General features: G+C 41.3%; 1 protein-coding gene across 9 annotated transcripts in view; it reads right to left on the reverse strand.

Annotated features, from left to right (window-relative positions):
* The window catches only part of ART3 (ADP-ribosyltransferase 3), a 117798-nt gene that overhangs the window by 14847 nt on the left and 88420 nt on the right, over positions 1 to 14531 (reverse strand). For 8 of the 9 annotated variants that reach the window (XM_033214394.1, XM_033214388.1, XM_033214389.1 and 5 more), the window contains 3 exons: positions 7073 to 7105; positions 5771 to 5803; positions 4401 to 4430 (listed from right to left, as the gene is read on the reverse strand). In XM_033214394.1, the coding sequence (XP_033070285.1) occupies positions 4401 to 4430; positions 5771 to 5803; positions 7073 to 7105 (96 nt within the window). Of the gene's footprint in view, positions 1 to 4400; positions 4431 to 5471; positions 5804 to 7072; positions 7106 to 14531 lie in introns of those variants that run through there. The other variant, XM_033214391.1, reaches the window with a different exon arrangement.

Consider the following 14531-nt stretch of genomic DNA (forward strand, 5'->3'; position numbering starts at 1 on the left):
GAGAGGGCATCCCTGTCTTGTGCCAGTTTTCAAAGGGAATTTTTCCAGTTTTTGCCCATTCACTATGATATTAGCTGTGGGTTTGTCATAAATAGCTCTTATTATTTGGAGGTACGTTCCATCAATACCGAATTTATTGAGCGTTTTTAGCATGAAGGGCTGTTGAATTTTGTCAAAAGCCTTTTCTGCATCTATTGAGATAATCATGTGGTTCTTGTCTTTGGTTCTGTTTATATGCTGGATTACGTTTATTGATTTGCGAATGTTGAACCAGCCTTGCATCCCAGGGATGAAGCCCACTTGATCATGGTGGATAAGCTTTTTGATGTGCTGCTGAATCCGGTTTGCCAGTATTTTATTGAGGATTTTTGCATCGATGTTCATCAGGGATATTGGTCTAAAATTCTCTTTTTTTGTTGTGTCTCTGCCGGGCTTTGGTATCAGGATGATGTTGGCCTTGTAAAAAGAGTTAGGGAGGATTCCCTCTTTTTCTATTGATTGGAATAGTTTCAGAAGGAATGGTACCAGCTCCTCCTTGTACCTCTGGTGGAATTCAGCTGTGAATCCATCTGATCCTGGACTTTTTTGGTTGGTAGGCTATTAATTATTGCCTCAATTTCAGAGCCTGCTATTGGTCTATTCAGGGATTCAACTTCTTCCTGGTTTAGTCTTGGGAGAGTGTAAGTGTCCAGGAAATTATCCATTTCTTCTAGATTTTCTAGTTGATTTGCGTAGAGGTGTTTATAGTATTCTCTGATGGTAGTTTGTATTTCTGTGGGGTCGGTGGTGATATCTCCTTTATCATTTTTTATTGCATCTATTTGATTCCTCTGTCTTTTCTTCTTTATTAGTCTTGCTAGCGGTCTGTCAATTTTGTTGATCTTTTCAAAAAACCAACTCCTGGATTCATTGATTTTTTGGAGGGTTTTTTGTGTCTCTATCTCCTTCAGTTCTGCTCTGATCTTAGTTATTTCTTGCCTTCTGCTAGCTTTTGAATGTGTTTGCTCTTGCCTCTCTAGTTCTTTTAATTGTGATGTTAGAGTGTCAATTTTAGATCTTTCCTGCTTTCTCTTGTGGCATTTAGTGCTATAAATTTCCCTCTACACACTGCTTTAAATGTGTCCCAGAGATTCTGGTATGTTGTATCTTTGTTCTCATTGGTTTCAAAGAACATCTTTATTTCTGCTTTCATTTCGTTATGTACCCAGTAGTCATTCAGGAGCAGGTTGTTCAGTTTCCATGTAGTTGAGCGGTTTTGATCGAGTTTCTTAGTCCTGAGTTCTAGTTTGATTGCACTGTGGTCTGAGAGACAGTTTGTTATAATTTCTGTTCTTTTACATTTGCTGAGGAGTGCTTTACTTCCAATTATGTGGTCAATTTTGGAATAAGTGTGATGTGGTGCTGAGAAGAATGTATATTCTGTTGATTTGGGGTGGAGAGTTCTATAGATGTCTATTAGGTCTGCTTGGTGCAGAGATGAGTTCAATTCCTGGATATCCTTGTTAACTTTCTGTCTCGTTGATCTGTCTAATGTTGACAGTGGAGTGTTGAAGTCTCCCATTATTATTGTATGGGAGTCTAAGTCTCTTTGTAGGTCTCTAAGGACTTGCTTTATGAATCTGGGTGCTCCTGTATTGGGTGCATATATATTTAGGAGAGTTAGCTCTTCCTGTTGAATTGATCCCTTTACCATTATGTAATGGCCTTCTTTGTCTCTTTTGATCTTTGATGGTTTAAAGTCTGTTTTATCAGAGACTAGGATTGCAACCCCTGCTTTTTTTTGTTCTCCATTTGCTTGGTAAATCTTCCTCCATCCCTTTATTTTGAGCCTATGTATGTCTCTGCATGTGAGATGGGTCTCCTGAATACAGCAGACTGATGGGTCTTGACTCTTTATCCAGTTTGCCAGTCTGTGTCTTTTAATTGGAGCATTTAGTCCATTTACATTTAAGGTTAATATTGTTATGTGTGAACTTGATCCTGCCATTATAATATCAACTGGTTATTTTGCTCGTTAGTTGATGTAGTTTCTTCCTAGCCTCGATGGTCTTTACATTTTGGCATGTTTTTGCAATGGCTGGTACCGGTTGTTCCTTTCCATGTTTAGGGCTTCCTTCAGGGTCTCTTGTAAGGCAGGCCTGGTGGTGACAAAATCTCTAAGCATTTGCTTATCTGTAAAGGATTTTATTTCTCCTTCACTGATGAAACTTAGTTTGGCTGGATATGAAATTCTGGGTTTAAAATTCTTTTAAGAACGTTGAATATTGGCCCCCACTCTCTTCTGGCTTGTAGAGTTTCTGCCGAGAGATCTGCTGTTAGTCTGATGGGCTTCCCTTTGTGGGTAACCCGACCTTTCTCTCTGGCTGCCCTTAAGATTTTTTCCTTCATTTCAACTTTGTGAATCTGGCAATTATGTGTATGGAGATGCTCTTCTCGAGAGTATCTTTGTGGCGTTCTCTGTATTTCCTGAATTTGAATGTTGGCCTGCCCTACTAGGTTGGGGAAGTTCTCCTGGATGATATCCTGAAGAGTGTTTTCCAACTTGGTTCCATTTTCCCCCTCACTTTCAGGCACCCCAATCAGACGTAGATTTGGTCTTTTTACATAATCCCACACTTCTTGCAGGCTCTGTTCATTTCTTTTTCTTCTTTTTTCTTTTGGTTTCTCTTCTCGCTTCATTTCATTCATTTGATCCTCAATCGCTGATAATCTTTCTTCCAGTTGATCGAGTCGGTTACTGAAGCTTGTGCATTTGTCACATATTTCTCGTGTCATGGTTTTCATCTCTGTCATTTCGCTTATGACCTTCTCTGCATTAATTAGTCTAGCTGTCAATTCTTCCACTCTTTTTTCAAGATTCTTAGTTTCTTTGTGCTGGGTACATAATTCCTCCTTTAGCTCTGAGAAGTTTGATGGACTGAAGCCTTCTTCTCTCATCTCGTCAAAGTCATTCTCTGACCAGCTTTGATCCGTTGCTGGCGATGGGCTGCGCTCCTTTGCAGGGGGAGATGCGCTCTTATTTTTTGAATTTCCAGCTTTTCTGCCCTGCTTTTTCCCCATCTTTGTGGTTTTATCTGTCTCTGGTCTTTGATGATGGTGATGTACTGATGGGGTTTTGGTATAGGTGTCCTTCCTGTTTGATAGTTTTCCTTCTGATAGTCAGGACCCTCAGCTGTAGGTCTGTTGGAGATTGCTTGAGGTCCACTCCAGACCCTGTTTGCCTGGGTATCAGCAGCAGAGGTTGCGGAAGATAGAATATTGCTGAACAGCGAGTGTACCTGTCTGATTCTTCCTTTGGAAGCTTCCTCTCAGGGGTGTACTCCACCCTGTGAGGTGTGGGGTGTCAGACTGCCCCTGGTGGGGGATGTCTCCCAGTTAGGCTACTCAGGGGTCAGGGACTCGCTTGAGCAGACAGTCTGTCCCTTCTCAGATCTCAACCTCCGTGTTGGGAGATCCACTGCTCTCTTCAAAGCTGTCAGACAGAGTCGTTTGCGTCTGCAGAGGTTCTGCTGCTTTTTTGTTGTTTTTTATCTGTGCCCTGTCCCCAGAGGTGGAGTCTACAGAGACAGGCAGGTTTCCTTGAGCTGCTGTGAGCTCCACCCAGTTCGAGCTTCCCAGCGGCTTTGTTAACCTACTTAAGCCTCAGCAATGGCGGTTGCCCCTCCCCCAGCCTCGCTGCTGCCATTTCGATTAGATCGCAGACTGCTGTGTTAGCAATGAGGGAGGCTCCGTGGGTGTGGGACCCGCCCGGCCAGGTGTGGGATATATTCTCCTGGTGTGCCCATTTGCTTAAAGCGCAGTATTGGGGTGGGAGTTACCCGATTTTCCAGGTGTTGTGTGTCTCAGTTCCCCTGGCTAGGAAAAGGGATTCCCTTCCCCCTTGCGCTTCCCAGGTGAGGCGATGCCTCGCTCTGCTTCAGCTCTCGCTGGTCGGGCTGCAGCAGCTGACCAGCACCGATTGTCCGGCACTCCCTAGTGAGATGACCCCAGTACCTCAGTTGAAAATGCAGAAATCACCGGTCTTCTGTGTCGCTCGCGCTGGGAGTTGGAGACTGGAGCTGTTCCTATTCGGCCATCTTCTTTTTTTTTTTTGACACGGAACCTCGCTCTGTTGCCAGGCTACAGTGCTGTGGCACAATCTCAGCTCACTGCAACCTCCAACTCCCTGGTTCAAGGGATTCTCCTGCCTCAGCCTCCCAAGTAGCTGAGATTACAGCCACATGCCACCACGCCCGGCTGATTTTTTATTTTTAGTAAAGATGGGGTTTCACTATGTTGGTCAGGATGGTCTCAATCTCCTGACCTCGTGATCTGCCCGCCTCGGCCTCCCGAAGTGCTGGGATTACAGGCATGAGCCACCGCACCCAGTCAAACCCCCAAAATGTATAAAAATGTCTTACCATGGTCTTCAAGCTTCTGGGTTTTCTCGCCTGAGTCACAAAAAAGAAGTTCATCAGTTTTAACGATGACACAAAAGAACTAGCAGTTACTATTGTTACAGCAAAATTGCTTTCAGGAAAGACTGAATGACTATAAAGAACCATTTGATATGTCCAGGAAACTACCCTACTAAACTTAAGTTGTCGATCAGAGTCTAAATGTACCTTAGCTAATGAGCTGGAACATTCTCTGCCCCCACTATTAAGAAAAGTATTACAAATAGCTTGTCTACCAGGGATCTCAAGGAGCCGAGAAAATGTCTATGTTGAAGAGTCAGCTAAAGTCCCTGTGAAGTGATCAGTAGAACCTGTGACTGCAATGGAACAATAAAAAGAAGGGCTGCTAAGAAGTCCTCAAGGTGTAAAGTGCTTCACTTCTATCGGGACAGGAAGTATCTTCCCAAACATGAAATAAATTGCATGTTTTAAAAAGGCTAGAACCTCTTCTCTTTTCAACAAAGAAAAATTTACTGTAGCAACATAAACCAAACACATGATAAGGAACTTACATGCAAAGAAATGATTTGGGCCATATATCCTCAAGTGGAAACTTTAAGAGCATCTAATCACCTACATATTTTAGTTAAATAACATTAAACATCAAGCATCAGCATATTTGAGAGATGCAGATATGCAGAGTTCTGTGTTTTCCTCTGAGTATTTGGAGTCATATAGGTTCATTTCAATGACTGAATACAGAGCTGTACCTAAGAAGCCCCCAGAACTGGTCAAGAATGACTAGCTCTTCATTCTCACCACCCGTATTCCCCAGAAAGTTTCCATGTTGTTGAGATCTCCACAAAGCCAATTCTCCCATTTGAGAAAGGTACATTTCCCTAGAATAGCTTCTTTATTTTTTTCTTCTCGTATAGGCCAAGTCACTGCTTTCTATCTGCAAATATTCTTCAGCTAAGAAATACATTTGCTAAACAAGAAAGAGCTATTAAACATCCAGGTGAGGATTATTATTAACTTTGGAGACAGGGTTTCGCCCTGTCACCCAGGCTGGAGTGCAGTGGGCTTGATCTTGGCTCACTGCAACCTCTGCCTCCCAGACTCCAGTGATCCTTCTGCCTCAGTCTCCCAAGTAGCTGGGACTACAGGTGCACACCACCATTCCTGGCTAAGTTTTGTATTTACAGGTGCACACCACCATGCCTGGCTAAGTTTTGTATTTTTTGTAGAGATGGGGTTCCACCATGTTGCCCAGGCTGATCTCAAACTCCTGGGCTTAAGCGATCCACTCACCTTGGCCTTCCAAAGTGCTGGGATTACAGGCATGAGCCACCACGCCCAACCAAGATTATTTTTAAAAATTAGAGCATACTCACCAGGGTTGTAGACATAGATGGGTTGAAAATATTCTGAAATACAGACATGTTTTCATTACATGGTACTATGCTTAGATGTGAATGTCAGGTTCAGTCTATTTTCAAATGTTCATTAATAATAAAGATTTAGTTGGCTTGTATTTAAGAAACATAAAAATATGTTATGAGAGATATAAAATTTCAATTCAAACACAAATGGACGTGGATTCACTTTTTTTTTTTTCTGGGATGGAGTCTTGCTTTGTCGCCCAAGTTGGAGTATAGTGGCACGATCCCGGCTCACTGCAACCTCTACCTCCCAGGTTCAAGCGATTCTCCTGCCTCAGCCTCACAAGTAGCTGGGATCACAGGCACCTGCCACCACACCTGGCTAATTTTTATATTTTTAGTAGAGCCAGTTTCACATGTTGCCCAGGCTGGCCTCAAACTCCTGACCTCAAGCAATCCACCCGCCTCAGCCTCTGGATGTGGATTCATTTAAGTTACATGAAAAAAAAAATTCACAGGAAAGCTAGCCAGGAAAACAGCTAGACACAGACCCTTGTTTTTGAACTTTTTTTGCCTCTCTTCTGATACCTTTGGTATGTTTTTAAACTTTTTAATGAGGAAATCTTCAAAAGGATCCACCCAGAGCATGTCTTCATCCAAAGGCATTTTTGGTATCTTCAATTCAAATTTATTAGGCCTATTTGATAATGCTGTTCCTTAATACTCTTAGAATTTTCTACCTTCCCAAATCTTTCCCACAGTCCTCTAAGAAAGATTTTTTTTTTTTTTTGGTCACATCCTCTTATTTTTTCCCTGAAGAAGTTAAAATCGACCATATTACCCTTGTGTCATCCCATTCTCCTCCCTCCTTGACCTATATTCATGCCATTCCTTCATTGGTCTCCCAAATGTTTTTTCCTAAGATAAGAAAATATAGGAACAGGAGCTAGCTCTTTGTACAGGAGTCAAGTGGGAAATCGCTGAAGATGCAGGGGAATTAAGGAGTCCTTAAACTCCTATAAGGTCAGGCTCGGATGACAGCGGCATGTTCCCTTTATGCCCAGGCCAGTGCAGTGTTTGAGAGAAGAGCCACAGGCAAGTCTGTGGGTGGGGATGAGGGTGGCAGTGGGGAGCTGGCAGCAAAGGCTCCTAGGCTGTCCACCGGAAAAGGTACCAGCAGTAGCACAATTTAGCTTTGAGAAAATGATGTCTGACAGTATGACAGCACAGTGGTGGGGTGGCTCTGACCCATACCTATGAGAAGTCACTGATAAAATTCCTACTGTAGGGATAAGACCTTAAAGCGTACCTTACCTAGGTTCTCAACACAGTTTTCAGTTTTAAGTCCTGAAACACAAAGATAAAGCTTTATTAGTTAGACATAATCAACCCTAGTAAATATTTCAATTCATCTATGGCTATTGGTAACCGAATCTGTCAGCTCCTGGTCTATCAGACTCATAATTAATAAGATGCAAATTGCAGGCTGGGCATGGTGGCTCATACCTGTAACCCCAAGGCTGATGCGGGAGGATCGCTTCAGCCCAGGAGTTCGAGACTAGCCTGGGCAATATAGGAAGACCCCATTTCTACAAAAATTTTTTTTTAAAATTAGCCAGGCATGGTGGCACACACCTGTAGTCCCAGCTACTCAGGAAGGTCAGGTGGGAGGATCACTTGAGCCCAGGAGGTTGAAGCTGCAGTGAGCTGTGATCACGCTACTACACTCCAGCCTGGGCGACAGAGTGAGACCCTGTCTCAATTATTTAAAAAAATTGCAGAACAATTATATTTTAGTATTTACAGTACAGCCACCAAACAGCTATATGACCTCTGACAAAACACCTAAGCCTCCTGGAATTCAGTTTTCTTATCTGTATCTTTTACTAGGAGACTGCTTCAAATGACTTTCAAGGGCCCATCCTGGGCTAATACTTTATCATTCTATACTATAATTAGTCTGCAAAATTTAGGAGAAAATTTACCTGTCCAACTAATCCTCTCTTCAGATACTAAATGTCCTCAACAAACCTATCCCTCTACTACAACAATTCCTATCCTTTGAAGAAAAAGAATCTCAATGAGACCTTCAACATCCTTTAATATTTGAACAAAGATCCTTCGCATTCATATAAAGAAAATGAGTTGGTATGCACCAGAATATTCATTTGTGTATGAGGAAATCCACAATACTTGGAGAACAGAACGTGGCATCTGACAGTACTTTTTGTAAGGCCCTAGATGTTCTCACTGGTGATGATGCCCTAGAAAAAGTTGTCAGTGCTACAGTGATTCCCCTGAGACTTGACAGAAAGGGAATCTACCAGCCAACAGCAGTAAGGTAAGAAGGTTAGTGAGACAGCATACAGATCTGGTGCAGTATGAGCCATATGGAAGGCCTACCAGAATGCACAACGAAGGTCCAGATGCCTCGCGGTCTCTATTCCATACCTGACGAACACACTAATCTAATCTGGAAGTTCAGCTACCTGAGGAGGAGCCTCTTTACCTACAATAGGAGAATCCCTAGCGAGGCCTGGCTCCTAAAAAGATATATACTTCTATAATCTACTCTCAAGTCCTGCTCCATTTGTAGTGAGTGTCTGAACCAAAAATCCAGGTGATTTGGTCCGTTTTCTACTGGTCCAGGAAATAACAGATCTGTTATAATCTGGACAGTGCCCTGAGGTTAAACTCAGGCATTTGATTAGACTAGAAATTTAAAAATTGGTTCTAGAGATTATTGCAAAATATTGTCTCAGGGCACAGTGGCTCATGCCTGTAATCTCAGCACTTTGGGAGACCAAGGCAGGTGGATCACCTGAGGTCAGGAGATCGAGACCATCCTGGCCAAAATGGTGAAACCCCATCTCCACTAAAAATACAAAAATTAGTCCAGTGTGGTGGTGTATGCCTATAATCCCAGCTACTTGGGAGGCTAAGGCCAGAGAATCACCTGAACCCCAGAGGCAGAGGTTGCAGTGAGCCAAGATCGCGCCATTGCACTCCAGCCTGGGAGACAAGAGTGAAACTCTGCCTCAAAAAAAAAAAAAAAAGTTGTCTCAGCAGGAGATGAGTGAGTACGAGCCTCATCCAGAGAGCTTATTTGAGGATAAGGTGAAGGTGAAGGGAATTGTGGATGAGAAGGCTACAGATGTAAGTTGAAAGATGCAACCTGGAGACCAGCTACCAGGGGGATTTTGAAAGGCTTTGTCTTTTGTCTGTAGCACAAGTTAGAACATGTTTCTCAAAGTGTAGTTTTCCAGCCACATACTTCAGAATCACCTGGGTGCTTATTAAAAAGGCAAATTCCAGGACCATAGCCAGGACTATTATTGCTGCATACTTTCTAGAGGGGGATGCCTTGTAATCTGCATTTTAAATAAGCACTCCAAGTGATTTTTATGCACAAAATTTTTGAAGGCCTCCTGAATAGAAAAGAATGGGTATCTTTATTTATTATATATTTTTTTCTTTTTGAGATGGAGTCTCGCTCTGTCACCCAGGCTGGAGTGCAGTGGCGAGATCTCAGCTCACTGCAACCTCTGCCTCCTGGGTTCAAGCAATTCTCCTGCCTCAGCCTCCTAAGTAGCTGAAATTACAGGCACCCACCACCGTGCCCAGCTAATTTTTGTACTTTTAATAGAGGCAAGGTTTCACCGTGTTGGCGAGGCTGGTCTTGAACTCTTGACCTCAGGTGATCCACCTGCCTCATCCTCCTAAAGTGCTGGGATTACAGGCGTGAGCCACTATACTGGCCTCTTTAATGTTTAACACAGAGTCATTTTGTTAATATTGCATTTCTCTTCCCTATTTAAACTCTGGATTTAATTTTCTATTTAGCATTTTCAATAGCAGTAATCAAACTATTTTAAGTTTCTGAAGAAGTAGCAGGATTAAAAATGGATAAGAGAATTGGTTCAGAAATAAAAGGAGAGGCACAAATATATAAGGAATGAAAAAGGAAACCTGACAACAGATTCAGCAGATGTAAAAAGACATGAGAATATTATGAACAGCTTTATGCCTACTAATTTGAAATACAAAGGCAAATGGACAAATTCCTAGAAAAATTTAACTTACTAACCATTAAGTAGTTTAAAGTTTTTCCAGAAAGAACACACCAAGATAATTCAATTTTTATAGACAGAGTACCAGAGAGAAGGGAGTGGCCCAAACAGAACTCCAGAGATCTGCAAAGGGTTTCCCTCAAGTATTCAGTGGAGTGCTGATCAGATTATATGTGTGAGATAACTACCCAAGACCAGAGAAAGAACCTGCAAAGTCAAAAATAGTGTCTATTCCCATCAACCAGGCTGGAAAACCTTATAATCCACAGGCACTAAGTAGAGTATTGAGAAGGGTACAGCCTCAGCAGTGAGAAATAATGAGCCCTAGATTAAAGTGACTCTGGTTCTGCCTAGAAAATCTGAAGAATCAGCCCTAAAACAATCAAACTGTTTTAAAGTAAATTAACTATGTACCAGAACAAAGCTCAAGAATATTTTTAGAAATACAAAATTACCATGCACACAACAAGGTAAAACTCACAACATCTTGCACCCAATCAAAAATACCAGCAAAGAAGCAGGAAAATACAATTCATCATGACAAGAGAACTCAATCTAATGAAACTACCCCAGAGCTGACACAAACGTTAGTATTATTAGAAAAGTAAATTAAAGTAGTCATTACAACTGTATTCCATGTGTCCAAAAAATAGATTAAAGGTGTTGTCTTACCAGTTGCCACACAAAATACCGGAGACTGGATGGCTTAAACAACAGATTTTTGTTTCTCATAATTCCAGAGCTGGGAAATCCAAGATCCAAGTACTGGCAGATTCAATTTCTGGTAAAGGCTTTCTTCTTGCCTTGCAGATAGCCACCTTCTCACTATATCCTCATATGTCAGAGAAAGAGCAAAGCCATGGTCTCCTTTCCTCTTCTTAAAAGGACACTAGACCCATCATGGGTACTCCCACCCTTATGACCTAATCTAAACCTAATTACTTCTCAAAGGCCCTACCTCCAAATACCATCGCAGTGAGGATTAGGGCTTCAACATATGAATTTTGTGGGGAGAACATTCAATAGTGAATGTCAGTACTACTAACAGGTGTTAAGTAGAGATGTGGAAGATATAAAAAGACCCAAAATGAATTTCTAGAGAAAAATTCTGAGACGAAAAACACACTAGAGAGAATTACTGACAAACTAGACACTGCAGAAAAAAGATTAGCAAACTTGACATATTGTGGTATGCAGAATAATACCCTTCTTAAAGAGGCCTACATCCTATCCCCAGAACCTGTGAATATGTTATTTTACATGGCAAAAAGAGAACTATGGTTGCAGATGTAAATAATGTTGCTAATTAGCTGGCCTTCAGGTGGGGTATTTAGCTTGGATTATCCAGGTGAGCTCAATCTAATAACATAAATCCTTAAAAGTGGAAAAAACAAGAAGTAAAAGAGAGGATCAGAGATGCAAGGTGCAGAGGACTCAACATCCTCTTTCTTTTTTGAGATGGGGTCTCAGGGTCTCCCTCTGTCACTTAGCCTGGAGTGCACAGTGGTGCGGTCATGACTCACTGCAAGATCAAACTCTTGGGCTCATGCAATCCTCCCATCTCAGCCCACCACAGGCAGCTGGAACCACAGATGCATGCCACTATGCCTGGATAATTTTTTTATGTTTTATTTTTGTAGAGGCAGAGTTTCACCATGTTGGCGAGGCTGGTCTTGAACTCCTGACCTCAGGTGATCCTCCTGCCTCAGCCTCCCAAAGCTGAGATTACAGGCATGAGCCGCCACACCTGGCCATCAACATGCTGTTTCTGACTGAAAATGGATGAAGGAGGCCATAAACCAAGGAATGCAGGTAACCTCTGGAAGCTGGAAAAAGAAAGAAAACAGATTCTTGCCTAAGCCCCCAGGAAGGAATGCAGCCCTACCAACACCTTAATTTCAGCTCAGCAAGACTTATGTCAGGCTTCTAAAATACAGAATTGTAAGATAATAAATTTAGATGTGCTGTTTTAAACCATTAAATTTGTGGTAATTTGTTATGGCAGCAATGAAGTACTGAAATATACAAAATAATAGAAAACATCTAAAAATGAAACAGAGAGAAAAATACTAATAACAAAAACCATTAGAGTTTCATTGACCTGGAGACAACCTCATGCAGTTTAATATACACATAAACAGAATCCCTAAAGGAAGAAGAGAGGGGTGAAAAAATATTTGCACAAACAGTACTCACAACTTTCCAAATATGATGAAAACTATGAACCTATAAATCCATAAAGTTCAATGAACTCCAAGCATAAGATACATGAAAAAAACGACACTAAGTAACATCATAATCAAATTGGTCCAAATAAGTATGATAGGCCGGGCGCGGTGGCTCAAGCCTGTAATCCCAGCACTTTGGGAGGTCGAGACGGGCGGATCACGAGGTCAGGAGATCGAGACCATCCTGGCTAACAGGGTGAAACCCCCGTCTCTACTAAAAAATACAAAAAACTAGCCGGGCATGGTGGCGGGCACCTGTAGTCCCAGCTACTTGGGAGGCTGAGGCAGGAGAATGGCGTAAACCCGGGAGGAGGAGCTTGCAGTGAGCTGAGATCCGGCCACTGCACTCCAGCCTGGGCGACAGAGCGAGACTCCATCTCAAAAGAAACAAAACAAAAAAACAAATAAGTATGATAAACACAAAGTCTTAAAAGCAGCCAGCGGGGAGAAGGGGGGCTAAATAAAGAGGAACAGAAATGAGAAACACAGCAGATTTTTTTGTCAGAAGCAATTTAAGTAAAACAACAGGGAAGCAGTAAATTTGTAAACTACTCAAAGAAAAGAAAATAAGATCAATCTAGAATTCTATACCCAGTGAAAACAGCTTTCAAAACTGAAGGTGAAATAAAGACTTTTCATACATACAACACTTAAAGGTAAATCTGACAGAAGATGGAAAAGACTTATAACCTGAACACTATTCAGATACAGCTGACAGAAAATAAGACCTAAATAAATGGAGATTTTATGTTGTGTTCATGAGTTGGAAAAGTATATATTTTTAAACTCTTCTCATATTGATCTACAAATGCAAGGCAAGCTTAATCAAAATCCAAGCAGAAATTGTAGAAATTGACAAGGTGATTCTAAAATTCATATGGAAGCATAAAGAACATATAATCACCAAAACAACTTTGCAAGAAAAGAATACGATGAACACTACCTGGTTTTGAGGTTTATTATATAGCTATAGTGATCAATATATGATCCTGGCATAAAGATAAATCACCAGGCGCAGTGGCTCACACCTATTATCCCAGCACTTTGGGAGGCTGTCGCAGGTGGATCACTTCAGGTCAGGAGTTCAAGGCCAGCCTGGCCAACATGGTGAAACCCTGTTCTCTACTAAAAATACAAAAAATTAGCCGGGCATGGTGGCACATGCCTGTAGTCCCAGCTACTTGGGAGACTGAGGCAGGAGAATTGCTAGAACCCGGGAAGCAGAGGTTGCAGTGAGCTGAGATCACGCCACGGCACTCCAGCCTGGGTGACAGAGTGAGACTCTGTCTCAAAAAAAAAAAAGATAAGCTACAAATTGGGAGAAAATATTTGCAAATCACATACCAAACAAAAACCTCGTATCTACAATACATAAACAATTTTCAAAAGATAAGAAAACAATCTCGTTAAAAATGGACAAAAATCTTTGAACAGATGTTTCAGTAAATATATACAAATGGCAAATAAGTATGTGAAAAGATGCTCAACTTTATTACTCATTAGGAACATGCAAATTAAAACCACAATAAAATGCCACCACATATCTGCTTAGAACTGTTAAAAAGACATCTATGAAGTGTCGGCAAGAATGTGGTATAGCTAGAACTCTTATGCACTCCTGGTGAGAATGTAAAAAGGTACAGGTACTCTGGAAAACCATTTGGCAGCTTCTTTCAAAGTTACACATATACCTATCATATAATCCAGCCAATGCATTCCTAGGCATTTACTCAAGTGTAATGAAAGCATATGTCCATACAAAGACTTGTACATAAATGTTCATAGAAGTTTTATTTGTAATAGCCAAAGACTGGGAACAACCCACGTACTCATCAACAGGTGAATAGACATGTAAATGTCCACTATTCTACAATAGCATGAATAAACTATTGATACATGCAACAACACAGATGAATCTCAAAACAATTATGCCGAGTGAAAGAAGCCAGGCAAAAAAGAGAACATACTGTATGATACGATTCGGATGAAACTCTAGACAGTGCCAACTAATCTGTAGTGACAGAAAGTACATTAGTAGATGCCTGGGGGGATTGGGAAACAGGGAAAAGGAAGAGAAAGGAATTGCAAAGAAGCATGAAACTTTTGCAAGCAACAAATATAAAATGCTCATAGTCTTGATTGTAGTGATGATTTCATTGGCATATACATATATCAAAACTTACTAAATTTTACTTTATGTGCAGTTTATTATACCAATTATAACTCAGTAAAGCTATTAAAATTTTTTTCTTAATTATGAGGATGAGATGAACAGGACAGGACTAGGTTTTGGATCTGGTCTCTAGTTCCCTACCAAAAGAAGCCCTTCACATCCCGGACTTGTTGAATACTGGAGAATTATACGGCTGTCATGTTAGCAGAGAAGTCTACAGTTAGAAACATTATACGCAGTCTGGACAAGAGTAAATAAAGCCCTCCCACAAGTTCCCATCTTTTTCAGATCCAAAGAAATTA

Source organism: Trachypithecus francoisi, unplaced genomic scaffold (genome assembly GCF_009764315.1).
Source record: "Trachypithecus francoisi isolate TF-2019V2 unplaced genomic scaffold, Tfra_2.0 Lachesis_group1, whole genome shotgun sequence".
Lineage (NCBI taxonomy): Eukaryota > Metazoa > Chordata > Mammalia > Primates > Cercopithecidae > Trachypithecus > Trachypithecus francoisi.